This window comes from Candoia aspera, chromosome 3 (assembly GCF_035149785.1).
Source record: "Candoia aspera isolate rCanAsp1 chromosome 3, rCanAsp1.hap2, whole genome shotgun sequence".
Classification (NCBI taxonomy): domain Eukaryota; kingdom Metazoa; phylum Chordata; class Lepidosauria; order Squamata; family Boidae; genus Candoia; species Candoia aspera.
Genome location: NC_086155.1, coordinates 169,784,910 through 169,811,905, shown reverse-complemented (window position 1 = coordinate 169,811,905; position 26,996 = coordinate 169,784,910). Strand labels below are relative to the sequence as shown.

The 26,996-nt window shown below is 36.3% G+C and overlaps 1 protein-coding gene across 1 annotated transcript; it reads left to right on the top strand.

Annotated features, from left to right (window-relative positions):
* Positions 1–1,541: 1,541 nt before the first annotated feature.
* On the top strand, positions 1,542–26,996 carry ATP6V1H (ATPase H+ transporting V1 subunit H). Its single transcript, XM_063299283.1, has 13 exons — positions 1,542–1,666; positions 3,938–4,040; positions 6,178–6,267; positions 7,478–7,591; positions 7,685–7,789; positions 8,825–8,866; positions 10,620–10,717; positions 11,412–11,604; positions 12,718–12,896; positions 18,652–18,777; positions 20,189–20,290; positions 21,070–21,183; positions 26,646–26,996. The coding sequence occupies exons 1-13, from the start codon at positions 1,563–1,565 to the stop codon at positions 26,704–26,706; spliced, it is 1,431 nt and encodes a 476-aa protein (XP_063155353.1). The 5' UTR covers positions 1,542–1,562; the 3' UTR covers positions 26,707–26,996.

Sequence of the window (26,996 nt, the reverse complement as noted above, 5' to 3'; positions counted from 1 at the left end):
AGCATAAACACTCAGCTGTGAATCATTTTGTCAAGTATGTAACATTTTTATGTTTATAAGTAGAACTTTTGAAAGTAGTTATTAATTGAATAGATTTCTTGTTTGCTTTACATCAGCCTAGGAATTGTTTGCTCAAGTTTCATACTTTAAATAATAGCAAGTATAAAACTATTTACCTGTTTGAAGCAGGTAGCACTGACCTTTCCTTTTTAATGTACCTTAATTCTGTGCCATATCTGTCTGTCTGTCTGTCTGTCTAAATCAATTAACTTTTTTAATGGTAAGCTAACTTTTCTTTGTGCTTGGAAGATTAGAAACATAGCCTTCATAATTTCTTCCAAACTTATTTCAACATCCTTTTACCTATCAACTGATTTGAGGTAGTGGTCATGCATTGTTGCAAGACCAAGAATTTCACTGATTGACTATTGCAAACTTGTATGTGTTTCTTCTGAATTTTGTTCTGTTATGATTGTAATTTCTATAATTGCTTCAGAGACATGGTTCAATAGATAAATAATATACGATTGTTTTTGGTTGATGTATTAGGCTTATTTATTTGCTCAAATTAATAGACAATAGATTTTTACAAATTTATGTGATGATGAATAAATTAACAACTCCAGATTGAACTGCAGTAACATTATCTGCAGTTAACTTTGTGATTCAAATTGTAGTATATATCTCATATTGTTTTACATCAGTTAAAGATTATACAAGTAAGTTAAAATACTCATATAATATTTTATATAACTGCCCAATTCACAGAGCAACTTGTAGAAGCATACAAAAACAAGAAACTAAAAATAATAAATAATAAACATAAACCAGAATAATAGAATAACTGAGACTGAATGCATAGTCTAGTCAAGACCTTTCATACTGGATGGGATCATCCCATGGTCTGGCACAGTGCCTGGGGGAAAAAAAGGGTCTTCAGAGCCTTGTGGAAGGCCAGTGGGGTTGGTGCCCTCTGAACCATGGGAGGAACATTGTTCCACAGGGCAGGCACTGTGACAGAAAAGGCAAACCTCTTGTGCCCAGCCAGGCAATATTATTTGTAAAAACACCTTGAAACATGCCAGGCATGTCAGATCTCATGTGATGAGACATGCAGTCATGCAAATAACCCAGCCCTGTGCCATAAAGGGCCTTATAAATGGTAACTAGCATCTTGAGTTGCATTTGGAAGCTTATAAGGAACCTGTGCAGCTCACAAAGTAGTGTTGTTATGTGGGTGTCCTGAGGTGTGTCCGTAACTACATGCACTGCTGCATTCTGGACCAAGTGCAGCTTCTGGGTGTTTTCATGTAGACTACATTGCAATAATCCAAATGGGAGGTGATCAGGGCATGAGTGACTACCACATGCAGTGAGTCCAGTTATAGATACCTGAGATGACATTAAATTCTCGAAGCTCTGCAAAGGTATTGAAATCTAGATTTGCAGATCAGTGAAACTAACCTGATTTCAGTGTACATGTATTGACTGAAGCATTGTTAGTTTTCTTGTAAACTCAAATTTATCTTTGTTTCCTTAATAGGTTTTAAATTACAGTAACTATGGATATCCGGGGGGCTGTTGATGCTGCTGTCCCCACCAATATCATTGCTGCTAAAGCTGCTGAAGTTCGGGCTAATAAAGTGAATTGGCAGTTGTATCTACAGTAAGTTTTGAACTGGCTACAAATTATAAGTGGCATATAATAAGGTTATAAGTGGCATAATTTTTCTAAAATAGTTACATATTTTAGTGCATATGTAGATGCATTGGAAGTTAGAGCACTGCTTTAAGAACTGGAAAAATCTTGAGTCAGTGGAAATTGGGGGAAATGACTCTGTCAGTTATTACTAACAAAGTATTTCAATGTAGTAGTATGTATTATTGTGAACAACACTTAGTAAAATCTTAAATCTTAGCCAAAACCAGGTTTTCAGAATAGCTGAAATTCCATATACTGTATCTTAATCAATTATGTATTCAGAAAGATATCTATATATAGTCTGGGTACAAATATTTTTTTGTTAGTAGAAGCCGACTATATCCTTTTAGGTAGCAAGATGCTTTCATACATTCCCACCCAATACTCTTCTTAGGTTAATAAATTATTACTTGGTAGGAAAACAAGTTTCTGTTGTTGTCTTCATTTTTCTTACTTGAAGATTCTTGAAAATTATGAAAAGTTTATAGTGTACTGATCTAAGACCATAATAAAGTAAGTAAGAAAAGTTTATAGGGATAAATAGGTGGGTGGTTTTCCTACTGTCTCCTGTCCTGCCCCCCTCCCACCCAAAAGTCCATGTTTCTGCCCAGCAACCTGTTTGTTTCCTTGGGATTTATCCAACGAAAATTATGTATTTGGAGATTCAGGATTAATAACATTTCTTGTAACAATACTGTACCTTACATTGTTAAGTATGTTTAACAGGCACAAATTATGGTTCTCCCATATAATATAGGAAATCCCCACAAACAGTTACCACCTGTCTAAATGGCCTTTCGTACTTTTTACTATGCCACCAATACCTGTTGAGAGATATTTTTCTAGGCTTCAAAACTCTTTAAAGGCTGCTGCTGGTGGGTGTTCCTAAAGTTCTGACTGGCCTTGGTAGACATCAGGATTTTGGCTCTTCCACATGCAGTAAGGACTCTTACTTGGCATTTGATTACTCTTCGCAAATACAACATGAGTTCTTGGACAATCTTCTATTTGCTTTTGCTATTACAGCTCAAAGGAGTTTTTTTTTTATGTCTAAGTACACTTGTAACGTTTAGAAACAAATACTTTGGAGCTTATGTGAGCACTGCACATCGGTACTATTAATTAAAGTAGCCCAACATTTTTCAGGCTTATTATGCATGAGGTTGGAAAATGTGCTGCTGCTTTAAGGGTAGGTTAATGGATAGCAGAGAGATGCAGCTCTTACATGTGGTCTGAAGTGTTGTTTCTGCATCATTGTTCAAACCCCGCAGCACTAGAAAGTACAGAGAGAGGCTCACATAATACTTACCATGATGGTCAAGTTCACATATCATGCTAAGCTATAATTGGGTTTTGGTTTAGCATGTGGTAGCAAATCCAGCCATTGTGTCTTGTTTATAGCTTATAATGTTATGCAAATCTAATCAATTTTTATTTATTCAGCTATATGACTTATCAGAACTAGGTGAGCATGTAGTGCTAGCTGGGACCAGAATTCCATCTTATAACATTTATATAACCATAACTTTAAAAACTTGTAAGGACTCTTGGAACTGTGAAAGCTGTTGTCCTTTTTTTTTGGTTAAATATTGATGCCAAGACATTAACAGCTACTTTGGCATGAATACAAATATTAATACAATATTACTCTCAGTCAAAACCTTCAAGTAATACAAATAAGCCTAACTGAGTTAACATTGACTTAAAAGTTACATAACAAATTTGGGGAGGCAGGGACATAATGTATCTTTGGAAGACAGTCAGGCCTTGGCTTACATAAAGGACACACACACAGTTTTAAACAAAAGGAAAAAAAAGTGCTTGCACTTGTCCAAGGGGCATTTTAAATGTGTGATTCTTGAAACTAAGTCCCTAAGATGAATGGTAAATTACTTTTAAATCTGAGAGCCTTTTTTTGCAAAATAATATATGAGAAGGCATTGGAGCAAGGGGTTACTATAGTGGTAGGAGTAGGGGAGTAAAAAAATCTTAGGTGTGCTAAAACAACTTTGCAGCTTTCCAAAATCATTATCTAAAGAGGCATTTCATTTGTCAGAAATACCTTTCCTTTATGAGGTAATATTTTGTAGCCAAGATTGCCCACCCAATTCATGGTTTCATATTTATGTATGGGAATGTAAGTGATTTTATAAGCAGTTCTGGGAATTATGGGCAGAAATAAATGGAGGATACACATCTGAAGTGCTAAAAATGGTTGTTTTTTTCCCTTTGCAGAGGGCTAATGATTTCAGGAGAAGACTGTGAATTCATTCAAAGATTTGAACAAAAACGGAGCCCAGAAGAAAAGCAAGAATTAATCCAAACAGAAGGCAACCAGGTAATACAGTTTCTAGGGGCAAATAATTATTCAGTGTTCTGAATAGTTTTGGCTATTGCCATTTTGGTTTAGAAAGGTTTGTAGATCTGTTCCTGTATGCGATAGTCAAGTCTTTTCCAAACTACTTACATTATTGATGGTGACATACCAAAATTACTTTCACAGTGTTTGAGAAGTGTGTGCCCATACGCTAGAGGTACTCCAGGGAATAGCAGTTAATCCCTATTATATTATAACTCCTTAAATTAGGAACAAATCCTATTGACTTCTGTCGTGTTTGGCCACATAAAATCATTCAGCAATACAATATGTTTAGCTGGGTGCTCTTCTAGAATTGTTTGCCATTACTAATAATCATTCCTGAAACAGTATTCACATTTTGTTATTTGATGATTTCTGGAAGATAAATGACACATCTGTGCATGTCACTGATTGCTATTTTGGCACTCAATAATTGATAGCTGATACATGAACTGTTTATGTTAGGAGTATTGAATTTTCATGAAAAATTTGATTATCAGGGAAAGGCAATCTGGTGTCCTCTGTTGTGTAGGCTATACATTCTACAGTCCCATACCATTGGCCATGCTAGTCGGCATTGAAGATCAAATTGCACAGAATAATCTGATTGCCTGCACCTTGTATATATTATACTTAATTCATTTCACTGAAATCAGTTATTTGATGTTGCAGTCATGCGTATGTGAATTTATGCTTTTAGCACTTTCTATCACCAATTGTGCCAGCAAGATCCATAATAAGACTGTTAACAAAAGTCTGCTGATCATGTCAGACTATTTTAGATTTCATAGTGAAGCTGAAGCTACATGCTGCTTTTGTACTCTATAATAGCTGTGCTAGGCCAAATAGATAATTACTTTATTTGTCATATGTGCTGGTGTGTCATCAACAGCAAAACGATGGCCCTTGTTGTATGTGGAACATTTCAAATTAAAAAATATATTCCACTTGAAATGTTCTGTTTTGAGTTCAAAATGTTCTTATATAAGTTAGAAACAGCTGTTTGGACCTTATAGAAAATACTATAAACTCAAAATGGCCCAAACTCAAGACAGTACTGTTTTGAGTTTGAAACATTGCCACTATGCTGGAACAGTGTCCAAACATTTTTATAAGGTCAGAACAGCTGTTTAGAATCTGAAATATAACATTTTGTGCACCTCTTATGGACATGATTATTTTCTTCAAAGGAATATAGAGGGATATTTTCTTTTCCCTTCTCCCCCATTTTAATGAAACATCCATGACTACTCTAGGAAAACTTGTGGAAGGCAGCATAGATGAGAGCAGTGTTTCTCAACCTTGGCAACTTTAAGACATGTGGACTTCAACTCCCAGAATTCCCCAGCCAGCATCCAGAAGTCCACACATCTTAAAGTGGTCAAGGTTGAGGAATACTGGGTGAGAGGGTGCCAAGAAGACTCTTTTGCATGGATGTCCATATATTCATAGTTCTATTTATTTGAGGTAGTTTTGATATTCTCCACTAGCCTGTAAAATCCATGAAGGATACCATTTGAAGAAATTTCCATGTCAATATAATTGTGTATATAAACACAATCTTGTTTATCTTAATGTTCAGCTGTTTTAGTACTGATCTTTTGGAAGAGTGAAGGAGAGACAAGTTCCCACATGATTTGGTTGCTAATACTTGTTTTTCCTGAGTTACTTTTGAAAATCAGGTTGGCATTTCAGCATATTTTAATTTGATTAGTATGGTTCAACATACATAAGTACTTTAGGGGAAATTCTCTTCTATTCCTCTTATAAATCAAAGCAAATATTACTCTGTATGACTGTGCCAATATCTCTGAATTTGAGTTAGAAGTAACAGAGTACATATTACATGCTGCATTTTTTCTATATTGGAGAGAAGAACAAAGCTATTGTTGTTGCTCCTCAATATGAAGTCCAGTTGTCTCAGTGATAACTGAGCGAATGTAGTTTGTGCAATAATAGTATGCTTGGTGAAGGCATTCCAGCATATTCAATACATGTGAATATTCTGATCCAACAATTTAAGGAAGTTTTGATGTTTACCGCACAGCCGATGCTTGCAGAATTGCACAGTAAAATGAGAATGAAAAAAGATTCTAATACTTTATTTTTTTCCTAGTGTGCTAAAACATTCATAAGTCTGATGACTCATATCTCCAAGGAACAGACAGTTCAGTACATTTTAACTATGGTTGATGATATGCTGCAGGTACGTTCATTAACCATTTTCATGATTAACATTTATTGATATGCAGGTCTTTTATTTCAGTGTAGCTTTTTTTTTATTTGATACCACTTTCCCAGTGATGCTGGGCAGAATACACTTCCTGTGAATAGGATCTGTTAGTTTCTGTGTCCATTTAATGCACTCAGTATACCTTAACCATTTTCTACAATGTGGCATGATTACGTTTACATCTTGAAATGTCTGTAATAAATAATACATGAATTGATCTACTTGCAAAATGTACAGAAGAAAGATGAATCTAATTGTTAAGCTTCTTCTCAATAAGCAGAATTTCATCATTCTATACAATAAACCTAGTATCCTCTGGATGTTATGAACTACAGCTTGCTATCCCATCCAACTGGCAGTTATGGCTAATGCCTATGAGAGCTGCTTCAAAATTATTTGGGTCTGGAAGCTTTGACTGGTGCAAAATGCAGAGCTAGGCTGCTAACCAGGATGCCATATCTGTGTTAAAAGATCTTACTACCAGTTGCTTTCCAGGAATAATATAAGTTGGTGATCACCTGGAAATATTAGCTGCCCTCACCTTCCACATAACCACCTTCTCTTCTGATACATGTGGCCAGAGATATTAGATTAGTTTTGCTTCATCAATTCCTTCTCTTTAGTTGAATCCTCTAAAACAAATAAGTTCTTATTTAATGTCTTTATAGTATCTAAATTAATAAATGTTCCATTATATTCCTAGTATTATTCCAATGAAGTCTTGCAATTAAACTTAGGATATTTTTTAATGTTTTGCCTGTGTTAAATATCTCAATCATTTCCATTTTTCATGGTGTGTAATTTTATCAAAACTTTAAAATCTTTTTTTGGTGGGGGCTCTGTTTTTCCTTCTAGCACTTTTGTATGCCTCTTTAATGTAGATAATTTAAGTGCTATGATAATGAACATTGCAACAGCAAGGGACTCATAAATTGCAAGTGGACCGCAAGAAATGTTGATAATGTATGGTGCATTATCATCAGTTTTTATTTCTAGTTTTCCCCCATCACCTAATCACATCACTGTTTGCCAGATGAACATCAAAATGTAATTCTGTATGTGTGTGCATTATGTATGCATTGCTTATTTTGCTGGCACCATTTTGAATTATAATGTTATATAAGCAGGTCACAATCCTTCCACCCTGGTATCAATAATACACTTGCTCTTTTCCTTTTAACAGGAGAATCACCAGCGTGTTAGTATTTTCTTTGACTATGCAAAGCGGGACAAGAACACTGCATGGTCCTATTTTCTGCCAATGCTGAATCGTCAGGATCTTTTCACTGTGCATATGGTAAGCTTTCAGTCAGTCAAAAACCCTGAATTTGCAAGGTAGCTACATTCTTCTAGAAGGAACTGAAGTTCTTTTTTCTGTATTATTTTTCAGGCTGCCAGAATTATTGCTAAGCTAGCAGCTTGGGGACGAGAACTGATGGAAGGCAGTGACTTAAATTATTACTTCAATTGGATTAAAACACAGCTTAGTTCACAGGTATATACAGTCATACTTAAAATATCTGTAAATCAAATTACTTGAATTAAAATAGTCTTAACAGAAATTATTTTGCTATTCTGTGCTGCATCTAATATATTGGTGGAATTGTGTCACTTTCATTGAGACATCTTTTTTAATTGATGAGGAGACAAACACCTTCTTATTCACTGGGTGAATCGATAAAGCCAGTCACCATGGGGTGTATGGAGGCATCCTTTGCTTCACAGTAGGAAGGCACAGAAGAAGTTATGTGTCAATGTGTTGCTGGCCTTCCCATGAAGAGAAAGGCGTGTGAAACTAGTCAATGTCATTTGGAGTAACCCCAGGCAGAGTCACACAACTGGGCAGTTTCCCGTCAGCATTTATCCCCAGAAAAGTTAGTGGGTTTTTACAACATAGAAAGGAGAACTCGTGATTATTTTTTACCATGGCAGCAAGCTCTATAGAAACTTGTAGCCTTCTTTTGATTAATGAAACAAAGCTGAAGATTCCAGTACGGAATATCTAAATATGTTCTTGAAGTGCAAATGTCATGAACTTAACTGAATTCTTGGTATTTTTGTGGATATTTTCAGGTTAAAAAGTCCAAGCAAGAGAATAAAAAAGGACATGCCATACCCAACCTTTAGTTTGTAACATTACCAACTGTGTTATCCCAGATGTGTGACTATAAAGTTGATGATAGATGGATGATCAGAATTGTGATGTACAGGAAGATAAAAGATCAGTTGTATGTTTTGTCAACTGCCTCTGTTAAATCTGGGTCCAATCCCATGGTTAATAGGATTATTCGTTATGAGTCTTTAGAATATAGTTTGTTATGTTTGTAACTGCTGCAAAGAAGATTGGAAATTGTTTCTTTAGATACTTTCTTTCCTTTCCTTTCTATTATCTTTCACTTTTTCTTTTGCCCTTTTATATTTTCCTTCTTTTCCTTCTTTTTCTTTTACGTTTCTGTAGTTTTTTAAATTATGTAAAATTTTCTTTTAATAAAAATAATTCCAAGAATATAACTTTTTTCTTTTATGCTAGAAACTACGGGGTACTGGAAGTGCTAATGAACCTGGAACTGATGTAAGTATATAAAGATAAGTTCTTAATATTCCTCTCAGTCTATAGGCTAGATCTGGGTTAAACCTTAGTTCCGTTTGGTAGCAGTAGGAAAGCTAGTCTGGTTTTCAATAGGATATACTGAAATATATCCTATAGTAAGAAGCTATAGTATCTATAGTAAAAAGCTCTTAAAATACTTATTTCAATTCTCTTTTTAACACTCAATGTCTTTTTACTCCAAAATCTTACGAGTTCATGCGTCTGAGGCTTCTTCTCAGTGAAGTGTCTGCTAAAGTGTTCCTGCTGGAAACCTATCAGTCAGAATTTGTAAAACAAGGCTGTAGGCTTAGAGAATCTCAGGATCCAATGTAATAACTTACATTTGAGATATTTTCTGTGTAATATATAGTTCCTGAGTCAGTTTTGTGAAGAGGAGCCTGTGTGGATGGTTGGAGGATGGTACCATTACAGTATGTTGTATTGAGAACTGAGACCCAGCTGAAATGCTGGCATCCTCAGGCTACAAGATAGGCTGTAGCAAATGGTAAGCTGCCTTGGTAGTGACTTCTGTGTAGATAGTAACAAGAGAATGCAGGAATGGCATGGCGGTAACCATTAGTGAACAACCAGCTGAAGTGGAGATAGCAACCCGGTGAGAGAGCCTCGCTTGGCTTTTAGGCCTTGCACATGGCATCCCTGGAGAGTCAGCAATTGGGACATTTTGGAATCAGATGAAAAATGGATTAATAGGGAGACGTCATTGGCTTGGTTTCCCTCTGAAGAACCTCAGGCATATCCTTCTATAGGTCACATTTGATAAATTTCTGGAAAACCCAACAGTTTGAATACACATTTTCTTTTTGTTAGTCCTAATAAAGGGATAACACAATTAGGTATGTACTTTGAGGGGGATTTTTGACCCAAAATATGATTACTAGTTAAAATCAGAAGAAAAGCTGGAATTTTGATGGATTCTTTAATAACCTGCTGATTATGTTTTTGTGTGTGCATAAATGAAGGAACAGAAGAGTTTATCAACTGACCAGTTTTTCTAATACAGTACTTGCTTGTGTGATATTACAAAGCTCATTGACTGTTTTCAGACATTATAGCTTCATTTTAAATGTTCATTCACAAAAAGAAATGCATTGGATCATAACATGCATACACACACACACACACATACAGTACATACACACTTTCCCCCTATATTGGAATCTAACTGTAGGAAAAGCATGAATAACAATTAAGAAATATTCTGCTATATGTATATATGTGGAGATGCTTTTGCTCAGCTTCCTGTTGCAAAGGAAGATACTGTCCATCACAACTGTGTGGTTATTTTTACATGAAAGATGCTACATGATTACTTGTTAGATGTTCTCTGGAAACAGTGTAGAAAGATTGCTTTGTTGTATACAAGTCATACAGAAAGATTGCTTTGTTTGTAAACCAGTCATTTCAAGTAGGCACGCAGGATCATGCAAGTTCAACTTTAGAACAAATCTGGGACTTTTACTTGACTGGATTCAGTCTTGGAAAGGAACTAATGCACTTATTTCTGATAATTTGCTTCTGAAATAGAATGAACATTTTTTTTAATTGGGCATTATCCAACCTGAAAATAGCAACAGGCATTTCTAATGTCTGGCCAGCTTCTGCTTTCAGGATCGATGAATAATTGGAGACTTCTTACTTAGGATAATATTTTTCAATATTGCGTCACTCTCTAATACTACATATTTTTAGGGATGTGTGTTCTTCTTTCATGCAGAGTTCACAATATGTCCAATGTGTTGCTGGGTGTTTGCAGTTGATGCTCAGGGTCAATGAATATCGTTTTGCATGGGTAGAATCAGATGGAGTAAACTGGTGAGTATTTGTAAGAAAAAATATCAGTGTCTACTGTTTTAGTGGGGTATCTTCTTGGGGCATATTTAGATGTCTGACTTAGAAAAGCTTTAAGAGCAGAATTCCAGACATTACAAAAGGTGTATGAAATGCTCACAGGACAAAGAGACATTCTCTGTGGATAAGCAGGGGATTGTATTTAAAAGATACAATCCCCTGCTTATTATATTATGGACAAGAGCAGTGGCATGATAGGTTATAAACGTAAATCTAAATTCATTTAAAATTGCTGTTCTGTTCACAGTAAACCAGGATTAAATTTCACTGAATGCTGAGGACTTGCTGCAGGACACTTAAGTTAAAGGAACTCATGCTCAGTTGAATGTTCAATAAAAACAACCTATAAGTGTAGTTCAGCAGTGGAGTTAATAATAGTTGTGGCTTTGAGAAGAGAAAGGAGGAGAGGAGAAAGTACATGTACTCACACACATGGAACATGTTACTTCATTACCCAGAAGAAAATACAGGTGCCTCCTATGGCCATTGCTGTAAAGCGGTTTAAAAGAGTTCTAAAAATCAGGTTCTCCAAGATTTCCCCCTACTTTTTTTTTTTTTTAAAGACCAGCTTTTATAGATCTTGGGGATAAGGGCACTTCAGAATACAGACTGATCAGAAAGAAATGGTGTGTTCTGTATGTCTTTTCTTTCCCTCCAGTATAATGGGAGTATTGAGTAACAAATGTGGTTTCCAGCTTCAGTATCAGATGATTTTCTCTGTGTGGCTCTTGGCCTTCAGTCCTCAAATGTGTGAACACTTGCGGCGTTACAATATTGTTCCAGTTCTATCTGACATCCTTCAAGAGTCTGTAAAAGAGAAAGTAACCAGGATCATTCTGGCAGCATTTCGGGTGAGTGGATGAAGTACATTAACTAGAAGAAACTGGCTGTGGTTTTGTTTTGTTTTTTACATTGCAACTTGGTGTTGTTTGACTGTTTTCTCTTCAAGCAATAGCTGATGTGCGACAGTGTGAATTGGAATAAGCCTTAGAACTAGAGGGGTCTCAAATGTTTGTCCTTTGCTGTAGTTCTGATTCATATTAGGGCTCTATGTCTGGGAGGGGCCTATTTGTTGGCAATGCTTATTCTGGGACCAGGAGTCCCAATCTGGGTTAGGGGGACTGTGGGAAGGGTCTATGCCAGAGTCTTGAATTGGACTTACATTGACTCTGAGACGAAAAGAAAATGGGATGCAGCATTAAACTGCATGGCAAATGTCACGCTGTCATAGTCTCTCTCAAGGAAAAATACAGAAAGTACATTATAAAAGCCATTTCACTTTAATATTTTCAGGTTTGAAACTTGTGAAGCCAAGTATACCTTTATATGGAAGACCTGTGTACCTACCATTTGGTGCTAGGGTTTTACGAATCACATGCTCTTAAGTGCAGTCCACTATACCTCCACACTCTGAATCTTGTTCCCTTCATGCAACTTTCATAGGCAGGGACAGCCCATTACTCTGGAGTAGAATTTGGGGGTGTTTCAGTAGCTGCAGAAAGAAGAAGAATCTCCATTTTCCAATTCTACTGATCGAATTCTGATAGAAAAAAGCCATTGGACATTACTTTCTCTAAATCGATTTAGAGAAACTGACAGTGTCTGAGCAAATGTTGTTAATGGTGATTGATTGATTGATTATATGTCATCAAGTTTGTGTTGACTCTTAGTGATCCTTTAGATACGTTTTTTCCCATGATCTGTTTCTAACCAGGTTCTTGCCTGGTCATTTGTGCCTTGAGTGAGAACTCTGGGTTGATTTATATGATGATCCTTTTGCTTGTTTTCTTGGCTGTTGTTAATGGTATCATCTTGATTAAAAACTTGTAAAAGAGTGCTAGTGAGTAGAGGCAACAGTGCTGTTAATAAATATTAAAAATATATGGGCAGATCACAAAACAATATATTTTTCATTTATGATAGGTGGGATTTTTAAAAGTCCTTTTATTGTTTTTTTTCCCTAGAATTTTCTAGAAAAGTCTATTGAGAGAGAAACCCGCCAAGAATATGCTCTTGCCATGATCCAGTGCAAAGTACTGAAGCAGCTAGAAAATTTGGAGCAACAGAAATATGATGATGAAGATATAAGTGAGGATATAAAATTTCTGTTGGACAAACTTGGGGAGAGTGTCCAGGACCTCAGGTAAATTTTGCATTTAAAATCTTAAAAATGGCATAACAACAGTGTTTGCCAGCCTTTAGTTAAAACTCTTTTCCTCACTAAAATCATGGTCATGATCAGATAGAAGTCTAGACATTTAGGAAACAGTTAATCTAAAAATGCTGTTTCTATAAACTTTGCAGGAAATAATTTTGAGAGTCCTTAAAATTAAGCAGCATTAAAAATACCTCTTCTGATAAATTGTACCCTCAGATGGTTTGTACTTAAAATTCAAAAAATTATAAAAACTACATAGCTACCAGCTACTACAAGCGGACTTTCAATTAGACCCCTTATTATATCACATAACACCCAAATAATGTATTAATAAAGACTGTGCAACAGAGCATTTTAGCATATAGGTTGAATGAACCTCATGCAACATATAAAATATATATTTTTAAGAAATTGAAATCACTTTAGTATTCAAACAAGAAAATGCATTCTTCTAAATACACCACATGCATCTACTTATTTATTGTGCTAAGATCTTATAAAAAGAAAAGGCATGTATATAGTTAACTCTTCTCAAGTTTAAATGTCCATTTTCTGATTCAGAGACCTGGGTAATGAGTGAATTTCATAGTACTTATGTCCCTATTTTAAAGAATAAGGAAAATGTCCCATTACAACAGTCTCTTAGAACAAAGAATGTTGAATCTGACTTTTTGCAACAATATTAGTAAAGGTAAAGGTTTCCCTTGACGTAAAGTCCAGTCGAGTCCGACTCTAGGGGGCGGTGCTCATCTCCGTTTCTAAGCCTTGGAGCCGGCGTTGTCATAGACATTTCCGGGTCATGTGGCCAGCATGACGACTCGGAACGCCGTTACCTTCCCGCCGAAGCGGTACCTATTGATCTACTCACATTTGCATGTTTTCGAACTGCTAGGTGAGCAGGAGCTGGGATTAACAACGGGAGCTCACCCCGCTGCGCGGTTTCGAACCGCCGACCTTCCGATCAACAGCTCAGCGGTTTAACCCGCAGCGCCACCGCGTCCCCTGCAACAATATTACCATCACTTTAAAAATGAAACACTGGAAGTTTTGGACAAAGGGGTTTGTGTTCCCTTTCTCCCATAAGTTGTGTGGTTTGACCAATTCACAACAATTCATCTATTTTGTTAGAAACTAACCAGTGAATATTAAGTTAATGTGAAATTTCCAGTTCTTATTATTGGATTGGATATCTACATTGGTTTTTTTTAAAGAATTTTATTAAGTTTTAAGACAAAGATAAAAACTACAAAAAGACTACAAAAAAGAAAAAAGAACTAAAAAGATGTGAAAACACAAGAGAAAAAAAATAATAATTCAACATTACAGAAAGATGTGACTTCCAACTTTTAACAGCAAGGATATACAAAAATGTTCCATAATCAAACTCTTACTCTATATTAAACCAAAACCACATTGTGTCTATAAATCATTCCACTTTAGTACATTGTAAAAATCATTAAGTACAGTTACTCCCTCCCCTTATATTAAAATAAAGGAAAAGAAAATTCATATAAACCTCCTAAACAACTCCCCCCCCCAAAAACTTATTTAATTAATCCCTTCCTATTACTATTCTATACATTTCTGTCTACTGTAATAAAAATCAAACTAAAAAGCACATAAATTGTCTGCCTTTATACTTAATCATACAACACTTTTAATAATCTTAATCTTAATAAACCTCAAAAAGAAAAACAAGTTGAGACAATAACCTTAAATCAAATCCTTAAAACCATCCAAATAAAGATTTTTTAAGACCCTAATAATCTAAATCCAAATACTTAAAAACAAATATCAGTCAAACCCTGAAAGCAATCCAGGTAAACATTCTTTAACTCTTATCCCACTTCAAAATAAACCAGAACATTTACATATCCCCACAATGTGCCCAGAGCTTTTCTCTTGAAAAAAATCAGACAGCCCCCCTGCCCCCCTCAAAAATTCCAACTTCTCTTCAGAAAACCTCCCATACATAATGACCCCTTCTTTTTTATGGCATTTCACGAAAAACTCAATTTCACTTGCTGCTTGCAGATCTCTCTCTCCCTTAAATTTCTCCAGCTCCACTATCCAATCTTCATCCAGCATCTCAAAAGAAATCCTGATCTCACTCTTAGAAGAGACATTTCTATCACTGTTGAATTCCTCAGTTTCATCCACTACGTCCCCAACCAGACGACACATTTTAGACCTCATATTTTCCACGATGTCCTGAATGTCTTGTATAAAAGCTTCATAGGAGTCAGAAAAGATCCGTTTAAAATCTTGGTGGAAGTCATAAAAAAATTGTTTAAAATCATCCATGTAGATTACAGCGCCCCCTAGGAGTTTAACCAGTGAAAGTCGAAGATATGGAAAAGTTCCAGAGTCTATTTACACAAGCAAAAGTGAGATAAGCAGACGGTTCCCAAGGGAAAGTGGAAACAGAAAGCTGAAAGTTCAAATCAGCCGATTCAATGTGTAGGAAAGTGCTAATATCTTCAAATTTAATACAAAAATAATAACAGGAAGACAATTGTTTACTCTCAATCCTCCTTTATATTTTGGAAGGAAAATGAATTCCAAAACTTAAAAAAGAATTTTAAAAAATCCCAAAAATAATAAGCACAAAGAGAGCCAGCTTCTCCTCATTTAGAAAACCTCTCTTAGGGTATGCATGCTTAAAAAATATATAAATTTGGTGATTTAGAAATGAGGTGGCCGGTCTTAGAGTCCCTTTAAAGATATAGCACAGCTTGGAAAATGGTGATGTCCCCACCTCCTAGCTAGCTCTTACCAGTCAAATGTGAAACGCTGCAATCTTCTGGCTGGAAGTGGCTGTCCGAAGGACAGATGGGGTGATTCCAGGTGTTTTCCTTTATCTGGAGAACACTCCTGGGCTTCAGGAAAACGTGCCTGAGCCCGAAAAAAATTGCCGTTTTGTAAGTTCCGCCTGCTAAGCCCACAGGCACAGCTGCTTAGTCTGCCATGTCTCCAACAGAAGTCCCAGACTCGATATCTACATTGTTCGAAGACAGGTGCGCCAGCATTTAAATCTGAGATTTTGGGAATTTACAGTATATATCCTGGCACAGTTGGCCAGAATCCTGGAATATTCAGAGCAATCTAAAACACATGGTGCTATCTGGTCAAATTGTAAAATCACTGGGACAGGAGGAGAAACAGCTTTAACAGGATATATAGGTTTAAAATAAAAGTTAAAAAAAGAAAAAGGGGAAAAACACAAAAATAGGAAAATCATAAAAGAGAAGCCACAAAGCATGTTGGATGTAAGAAATTATTCAACCTTATTTTGAATACACTATTAAATCTTAATCACATGGAACAATTGGTTTTATTATTCCATGTTATTAAGTCGCTCTTTGAATGAGATGGACGGTGACTAAATTTGAAATATAAATAAATAAATATAAAATAAATATTCACCAGGACCTCTGGGGAGATCATGGTGGACTGAACAGCTTTGCCTGTGAGCTCTGTGGGCAAAACTGGCATCATGGCAGTTTTTTCGGGCTCAGGCTGGCCTCTCCTGAAGCCCAGGAGTGTTTTTCCAGACCAAGGAAAATGCTCAGAAGTGACCCATTTGTCCTCTGGACGGTGAGTTGCAGACAGGAGATCGTAAACAGCATTCGCAATCGACAGGTAAGACTTCGCCGGGGGGCTAGGACGTCACCATTTCCAAGCCACGCTACAGCCTTTAAGGGACATGAAGTCCAGCCACCCCATTTCTAAAGCATCCAATTTATCTTTTTTTTTTCAATATTTGTACCCTAAGAGATGCTTTCTACATTAAGGAGAAACGATCTCTCTTGGTGCTTATTGTTATTTCTGTGATTTTTTTTTTTTTAAATAAGCTTTGGATTCTGCTTTCCATCCAATACTAAGGACGGTGGAGAGTCTCCCCATTATTATTTTTGAACTAATTTTGAAGGTTTTAGCTTTTTATCTACATGTTGAATCTGTCCTTCTGAACTTTTACTTTCCTGCTGCTACTTTCTCTGGGGAACTGTCTGCTATCTTATCTTAACTCAGTTTGGAAATTTTCCATTACCTTTTACTTTAGTTGGTTAAGTATCTAGGGGGTACCATAACTTACTGCCTCAGACATGGAGGATCTTAACCAGGCCTTTTCTGACCTTTGTGGAGATATCAAAACAGATATTAAGCAGATTCTTTCTGATTCCTGCCAAGTTATTATGCAAGATATCCAGAGCATTGTGGAAAATATGTGGTCTAAAATGTGCCATCTGGTTGGCGATGGGGACGTAACTGAAGAATCTAACAGCAATGGAATTGTCTCTCCTAAGAGTAAGATTTGGGCTTCTGCTGAAATCCTGGATGAAATTGACAGTGCTGATTTGAAGAACTTAAACTGAGAAATTGAGCTGCAAGACATGAGTAAACTTGACTTTTTGTTGGAATGTTATGGAAAAGATGGGGTTATTATGTATGGGAGGTTTTTTTGAAGAGAAGTCTGTGTTTGTGAGGGGAATAGTCAGGCTGTTTGATTTCTTTAAGAAAATAGCTCTATGCTTATTAGGGGGATAGGTCTTGGTCTGTTTTGAAGTGGGTTAAGGGACCAGAAATATATATCTGGCAGGTCTTTTGGTTTTGGATGATTTTACTTATCGTTGATAATTGGGATTATGATTATTAATTTTTTTCTTTTAAAAAATTAATATTAATTCATGTTTCTTGTATTATTAATTATAATGGCAGACAATGTACATGCTTATTTATTTTTTATCTTTATTATAGTAGACAGGAATGTATAGAATAGTAGTAGGAAGGGAATAATTGAGTAATTGTTATTTTGGGGGAGTTGATTAGGTGATTTATATTTTTTTCTTTTTTTCTTTTTATAAGGGGAGGGGACAATGGTAGTTAGTGATTTTTATAATGTGCTAAGGGGTTGACTTGTAGAAATATGAGATTTTGGTTTAATAGAGAGTAAGGGATTGATTATGGGAAATTGCTGTACATCCTTGATGTTTAAAGTGGGAAATCACTTCTCTTTGTAATCTATTTTAAATTTTTCTTTTGTGTTTTCACACTTTTTTAGTTTTTTTGTAGCTTTTAATTTTTCCGTATCTTTTATCTTTTTTCTGAAATTTAATAAAATTCTTCAAAAAATATAAATATTCACCTGTCTTTCTATTACATTGATAGAGAGCCAGTTCATAAACAGAAAGGGAACACAACATCACTGATCCAAGACTGTCAACCTGGGATCCTGCTGTATTTTCAATATTGAAGAATAATTTGTTTTTGCTGGCCTAATGCTTGCTAATTCCATAATTCCTGGTAGAGTAATATGCTCAATAGTTATGCTATATAATTTATTCACCCAGAGTTGTTCTTTGAGTGAGATGGGCAGTGATGAAATTTGAAATATAAATAAATAAATATCTTTAAAGCATATTGATCTTTGCAATATCATATTAACAAATCTATGGATATGAAACCAAAACAAGGGAATAGGGGGACAAGCATATCATTTGAGTAAGTATCTCCTTACCCATTTTACACTTTCAGCATAATGAGGTTGACAGCCAATATGTTTAAAATATTCTCTAGGGTGACCAATAAAACATGAAAAAAATATTTTGTTGAATTAGTCTAACAGTTAAGATTAGGAATGTGCATCTGTTCAGATCAGAGGCAGAAAAAGCAATAGGTCATCATGTATTGTTCTCAAGCAGTAAATTTGTTCCTAAATTCATCTTCAATTTTTCTGCAGTTCATTTGATGAATATAGTTCTGAGCTTAAGTCAGGAAGACTAGAATGGAGTCCTGTCCACAAATCTGAGAAATTCTGGCGGGAGAATGCTGTAAGATTAAATGAAAAGAATTATGAACTGTTGAAGTACGTTCCTCTGTTTCCTTCCTTCCTTCCTCCCCGTTTTTTCCTTAACAATTGCAATACATGTGTTGCTCAGAATAATGAAAATTGCATTTAAAACATCTATGCAAGGTGAAGAAATTTAAATTTAAAGAAAATGCTTCCTTTTTAAACAAACAAACAAATGAAATATAAGGGGAGGCTGTAATCTAAAGAACCAAAGATGTGGTTCTTTAGATTGCAACCCCTGCCCCCTTTAAAAAAGAAAAGAAATGTCTTTGGCATTCCTACGGGAACCCTTCTGCTTTTAAACCATGTGTTTGTGATTGTGAAAGAGCAAATAACATATCTACTGCTTTCAGATGTATACGCTACAACAAGAGTATTAATTTATAGTTTCTGTGTTATGAGGTGATACAAATGTGTTCGTGATACCCTTAACACTTCATTTAAGTGGAAGGGATGGAACTCCAGAGAAGCAAACATATGTAGATGTAAACATATTTAACACTTATTTTCAGGAAACATATGGAGACTGTTGAAGATTCTAGAATGAACTAGTGTGGGGTTCGTGGAGTCTATGCAAATGAATTTAAAAAAAAACAGCACTAAGCATATGTGTGTGCCATCTGAATATAGCACATATCTTCATTGAAGCTAAAATATTTAGAGATTTGCATTATCCATTCAAACTGATATGCTCATACAGTTGTCAGTGATTGTTTAATTTGTATTTTGGACTTCTGACTTTGAAACTTAAACTGGATGCAGATTAGATCAACAGGCTTAGTTGTGCATGAATCAAATTGGCATCTTTCAAGAACACTGATATGCCTTTGTTCAGAGGTTCACTGAAGACTATGCCTCATTATTTTTACTCAGGGGAATAAAATAAACATATTTTCATGATGTATTTTAATGATTAGAATTTATTCTTTTCATACTGTTAGTGGAGTTGTAAGGTGGATATGGACTGTTTAGAAAATATGCACACTTGCTAAATACATGTTGTATGTGATCTAGTTACAGACTTAAAAAAATACCCACACATTTCAAAATATCAATCTTCTACTGTCTTGCACAAAACATTTCAAATTTCAACCTTTTCAAATTTAGAATGAAACGTTTTGATTCTGTGTCGATCTACAAAAGTTCTAGAAAAAGTGTGCTAGATTATGTAGCATAGAAGTGGAAATGTGTAAGCTGACTTTTATTTAAATTGATAAAATGATCTGTATCAATTTCCAGTACGCATGGAGAATACTGGTAATGGTTTAAGAACAACATTTGACAGTGATCATTAGGTAAATCTAGCTTGGTTAGCTTCTCTTCAACCCTGCTTATATGTGCTGAATGGTTTTATTGGAAGTAAATATCTAAATAAGAACTTTGTAGAAAATTAAAACCTTACGATATGCATAAAATTGAATTGTAGAATTTTGACAAAGCTTTTGGAAGTGTCAGACGATCCTCAGGTTTTGGCTGTAGCTGCTCATGATGTGGGAGAATATGTCCGACACTATCCTCGAGGAAAACGGTATGGAACATTTACATCTTACGTTTGCTTCAAGTTTTAATAGCAGTTATTTCTATGTTAAATGGAAGTCTTTATGTAATTGTGTGCAAGGGTAAAGTGCCTGCAACAGCTGTCCTATTAATTGTGTTAAGCTTTTAAATAGGGTTATTTACTTGGCTTATTTTAGGATGTAGAAAATAATCTAAATGTTCCATTGGGAAATAAAGATAATACTGGTTTTTAGAATTTAAAATGTCACAGAAGTCAAAATTAATTAAAATATGTCTCTAATCTCTTTTTTATCTTCAAAACATACTTGTTATGAAAGTTATTTTGTTCATATTTCCAGTCTGGCTGCTTTGTGACTGCTTCCTCTGGAAGCATTAACAGTGAATCCAGAATAGGCTCCAGTGTTGTAGTCAGCTTGCATTTCTATTCCCTCAAGCAGTCATTTCAAGAGAAAATGGTTACATAGCTTCCATGTTGCATTTAATAGATGCAGGAAAGGTGAAGAGTGAGGATGCTCATTTTCACAATAAACCATCTGAAGAACATACATTTCTGTGGCTTCTGAAGTAGGATGATTTCCCACCCTTACTAGTCTGTTATTACATTTACATTTTTGTGTAAGGAAAATTGATTATATTTTTAATGCTAAAGTTATATGTATTTAGAGCTGAGCTATTTTACCTTCTGTTTAAAAGTAATAGAGGAGAAGAGGAGGTAATATCAAAAATACATCTACCAATGTTATATTATTCACCACATCCCATCCCATCCCATCCTGTTTGTTTGTTTAGTGTGATTGAACAGCTTGGTGGAAAACAGCTGGTGATGAATCATATGCATCATGAAGACCAGCAGGTTCGCTACAATGCCTTACTTGCTGTGCAGAAGCTGATGGTCCATAATTGGTATGTGATGGCTAATTTTTATTCCGTATTGACAAAAGTGATTAATTTTGTCATCCGTTAAATCCAAGGTCTAAAGTAGTGATTAAAAATGCTGATTATTTTTTTTATTCGCACCAATAAATGAAAGTAATATTGTTGAAATGAACTGGTGTGGCTCTTTCGGTTTTTTTTTTCCCTATAAGTTTTTGCGATAACTTTATTGTTATTTCAGTGCTTGACAAAGGCTTATTTGTATACTTTGGCATTTGTGAGTTGTAAATGGATGTTTAATGAAATATAACTGGATCTGTTACTGATCTTTTGTGCTTTTTGCTTATTTTTCATAGATTTTACTGAGATTTCTGGCGAGATTTTATTATTCCTTAATATGTTGTTCCCTGAATTCTATCTGTATGTGATTAGCGGGTTCAGGGTGGCAGGCTTTTTCTGCTGTGGCCCCTGCTTTATGGAACATCCTTCCCCCCGAAGTGAGGCTGGCCTCATCCCTTTTAGCTTTCTGGAGGTCCCTCAAGACCTGGTTGTTCAGCAGGCCTGGGGACCCCAGGGGCCTGGCGAAATATTGAGATGGCTCCTGGGTAATTAACACCTCCTCTTTGCCTAATTTCTTTTTTTTTTCTGTTTTTAGTTTTGTGCTTTATATAATTTTAAAGTTTCTAATATTAATAATATTAATATTCACTTGGATATTTTGCTTTTAACTTCGTCATACGCTGCCCAGAGTCACTTGATTGTGAGATGGGCAGCTATATAAATATGATGAAAAAATACATAAATAAAATATAAATAGAATTTAATACACATTCCCTTTTATTCAGCTAGTAAAATGTATTAATTACAGAAATTGCAAATTACTAATCTGCCTGCCTGTTTTACATACAAGACTATATTTTTACTGGCAGTGTGTTTATGGGAAAAAGATAAATATAGAATTTTAAATACTGGTCCTTGAGAAGTGTGGTCCATCCCATTGCTTATTCACCACAACAGTGCATATTCTAGACACGGTTAAGGCAAGCTTGTTTACTACAACTCCCACAAATACATACTTTATTCATGTTAGCTGGAGTTTTTAGGATTTATATTACAAAAAATCTGCAGCGTGTCAGGTTTCTTTCCCCTGCTCCTAGAACTTAATTGCATTATTGCTTATGCAGCAGACATAACATAATCAATATAACTTTATTCAGGCTCTGAGGATTTTTTTTTTTTTTGCATTTTTTCAGTGGCTACTTAGAATGCATGCAGCACCATCACTGATAGTACTTTTAGCTCAATATCGGAAAAAAATGGGTAAAAGCATTCATTTAAAAGTCCAGAAAGTAAGTAATACAATGCAGCTGAGATCAAAGCATTGTTAGCTGAATCTCATTACTGAGGCAAGATTCCTTATAAGTTAAAAAAGTAGTTCTTTTAAGATTAATTTTACCATCTCTAACCGTTACAAATAGCAGTTCTTCCTCTGTGAAACTTTGGCCATGAGGCTTTTCTGACAATAGTTATAGAGCTTGGTTACCACCACCACCACTGTTAATTTTTTTAAAAAATAGTGGTATTCAAAAACATCACTTTACAGCTACTCAGCAGACCTTCTTGAACATCAGTTTTGCAGTCTTGCTGTTTTGGCCTCAGTCTCTCACTGATGGCTTCATAAGTAATTCCACGTTATTAATTTGAACATAAAAGGAGGAACACTGTGATAAGCTCCTCACCCACTGAGACTTGCATCTGGTCTGTAGTGGTGCATCAAGTTGTCTTTAACTCAGTAACTAAGTTTATGTTTCATGCTTGCATGAATAACACAACCCCACATTGTGAGACACAGATATAGCCAAACTTTGTACAGTTTTCTTCTTGAATGATGATATGAATATTGGGGAAAAAAGCATGTTTAACCATATATTTAGCAGACCTTAACAAATTCAAGTAATTTCAAGAACTGCAAGCTACTTCCAATATAAAGCAAGTGGATTTAATTTCTGTACTAGAGATTCTGGGCTAACAAATTCTTTGTAAATGTGCTAATAGACAACCTCATGCACTACACAAGGCTCTTGGCTTTGAAGAAGTGCAAACAGGTGCTTTAGTTATTGCACATGCTTAATGAAGCTTACATTAGCAGAAGAGGCAGCATTGCATATAACTCATTCATTTAAAAGTAAAATAAAATTCTGATACAATTAAATACAGTGCTCATGAACTATACATTTGTATGAACTAGAAAGCTAATCTTTGTTTTGTTACTTGAAATTAACTTTATAATTTATTTATTTATCATATTTCTACACCACCCATCTCAAAAAACAACTCCGGGTGGTTTACAAGTGAATTAAAACAATACAAAATTAAAATATCATAAAACAGATTCATATAAAAATATAAATATGCATAAAACTATAAAATATGAAATATACAATCCAAGGTTGGTCTTGATAAAATTTCCCAGGGCTGCATCAAGGTGCCAACCACCCCCATGGCATACTATCCCCCCTCTCACTCCAAGTGAGGTGGCACATCCAAGTCTTGACCCCCTTTCGGAAGGCCAGGGAAGTGGGGGCCTGCCTTTTCTCTGGGGGCAACTTGTTCCAGAGGGTGGGGGCTACAGCAGAGAAGGCCGTCTTCCTGGACCCTGCCAATTGATAGTCTCTCATGGACAGGGTCTGTAACATGTCCTCTCTGCCTGCCCGGTGGGACGGGTCAATGTAATGGGGGTGAGGCGGTCCCTCAGTTAACCTGGACCCATGCCATGTTGGGCTTTAAAGCTGATAACCAACACCTTGAATTGGACGCGGAAGCAAACTGGCACCCAATGCAGCTTGCGCAGCAAAGGTGTTATATGCGCCCTTCTGGGGACAACAAAAATAGCCCACGCGGCTGCATTCTGGACCAGCTGAAGCTTCCGGATACTCTTCAAGGGTAGCCCCATGTAGAGCACGTTGCAATAGTCTATGTGGGAGATGACTAGGGCATGAGTGACTGACTGGAGGGCCTCCCGATCCAGGAAGGGGAATAGCTGGCGCACAACACGAAGTTGGGCAAAGGCTCTCCTGGCCATGACTGCCACCTGCTCTTTGAGCAGGAGTTGTGAGTCCAAGAGAACCCCCAGGTTCTGCATCGGATCTGTCTGGGGCAGTACAACCCCATCCAGAACCAAAGATGGTAAGTTCCTGGATACCAAGGAGTCCCCAACCCACAGCCACTCCATCTTGCCAGGGTTCAGCTGAAGCCTGTTTTTCCCCATCCAGACCCATACAGCCTCCAGGCGCCCAGAGCGGGTGGTCACAGCATCACTTAAGTCACCCGGAATGGAGATGTATAATTGGGTATCAGCATATTGATGATACCTCATCCCGTGGTGATGGATGATCTCACCGAACAGTTTCAAGTAGATGTTAAAGAGGAGTGGAGAGAGTACATAACCCTGCAGCACCCCACAAAGGAGGGGCCATGGGCTGGATCTCTCGCTCCCTATCAACACCGATTGGGACCGGCCCTGGAGGAAGGAGGTGAACCAGTGCAAAACCATGCCACCCATCCCCAACTCCCTGAGCCAACCCAAAAGCATACCACGGTCAATGGTATCAAAAGCCGCTGAGAGGTCAAGAAGAGCAAGGATGGATACATTGCTCCCATCCTGCTACTGCCAGAGATCATCCAAAAGCGCGACCAAAGCTGTTTCCATCCCATATCCAGGCCTGAAATCCGGCTGAAAAGGGTCCAGATAATCCATTTCATCCAGGACCCTCTGCAGCTGCAATGCCACCACTTTCTCAACACCTCCCTAAAAAGGGGAGGTGGGAGACTGGATGAAAATTGTCCAGTCAGTGGGATCCAGGGATGGTTTCTTGAGGAGGGGGTGCACCAGCAGCTCTTTAAAGGCTTCATCCCCAAGGATGAATTTACCATCACCTGGATCCACCCACACGTCACCTCCTGAGCTTCCTTCACCAACCTGGAGGGACAAGGATCTAATTGGCAAGTGTTGGCATTTACAGTCCAGAGGACCCTGTCTACTTCCTCGGGCCCAACAGGGTCAAACTTTTCCCAGATAACTGGGTAAGAACGGATCTGAGCGATTTTATCCTCCAAACGCCCAGAAAACTCCTCTGCTAATAATGTAAAGCTACATAAAATATAAAATAATGTTCTCCGTAGGTCTCCCCAAGTCAATTGAACAATTAATAGCTGTATTTTCTTTCCAGTAATAAATGTTTTCTACTTCTGATTTGTAGTCTTTCACTATGGAGATTATGTTCAATGCCTTTGTTATTTTTAGTTTAACTTCTCTGTGTATCAAACAAGATAACTGAGCTGACATAGGTGTGCAGATGAAAAAACTAGTGTTTTAAACTTTGCTTGCAGAATCTAAGTCAGTCAGTCACAATTTATTTTAACATCTTTATAATTAAGTTGGTCTGAGTAAAAATTCAGTGCTTTTAAATACACAAATGTCCCCCTGCTCATCTTGTTGAAAAATGTCTTTATTCAAGCTCTATAAATGGATGGCATATAAAGCATGTTCCAGACATCCATTTTAAAATCAGGAGCACAAACAAGTGCTGTCTTTGCTTTGAAAGGTTCTTATTTTTGAAAGTTAACACAGTTTCATAAAATTCTGACTCTAAGTTTCTCCAACTTGTTAATATCCTATTTCTTCCACTCCAACCATGAAAAATCAAGCATCCAGCCTTTAGGGATTACCAGATGAAGAGATCTTTAAGGTTTCCCACCAACCAATGTGGTGCGGTGGTTAAAATGTTGAAGTAGGACTGGTGAAACCTAGTCTGAAGTCCACCTTCAGCCATGGAAGCTCACTGGATAATTTTGCTCTAGTTGCTCTTTTTCAACCCAACCTATATCACAGGATTGTGGTGATCAAATGAAGGGAGATCCCCATATAAGCTGCCTTGATCTAGAGAAAAGGGGTACAAATCTTACAGAATAAGGCAATAATCGCATCTTGGTTTAGTTTATCACTATTGCTAGGACCTCTTCATAGGGCTTTTTAGGTACACAGGATGTGGTGAAATAGTGCAGCAGGAGATGTGGAGACGATCAGATTGCCTTAGCAAAGCTGATGTGGTGTGATCTCTGAAGAAAGACCACACGAGGTTTTTCTAAGGTTATGTATACTTATAGAATTGTATTATTTTTCATAACCACCTCTTTCCAATAATTATTGTATAATGTACAGTAAAATTTAAAACTATCATATTGTCCATGCTCTTCTAATATAAACTAGCATGACTTCTGTTTGTTATTTGACTTCCTTATTTAAAATTCAGATCTGAATAAGTTCTCAAAAGTAGAATTTCTGAACTGCCAAAGGATTGACTAGCCAACAGTTAATTGCACACTTGTTCTGCATTACTTCTTGTTGTTTATTCCTTTCTGAAATTCCATTTAAGTATTGATTGTCTTTTCATAATCTTTTCCTTCCCTTTTCCATATTGCTTTTTTTGTAGGGAATATCTTGGAAAACAGCTACAGTCAGAGCAGCCTCAAACAGCTACAGCACGAAGCTGAGTCTCAACTTTCTTTTGTGAGAGTAACTACAATTACTAAAAGTACCTTCAAGTACACAGAAGAAAATAATGTAGTTGAAGTCCCTTCATTAGCTGTCTGCTACAGTGAGCTTTCTTTCTAATAAATCTTCCAGTATTGTTGCCTGAAGGACCTTGTCTCGTAAACCATTTCATTTGCTAGTAGGAGTCTTTCTGACCAGCAGAATATACAAGATAGCTTATATGTGATGTCTTTATTTTATGTATTTATTGTCTTTAAAAAATAAAGAATAATTATTACATATTGTTTAA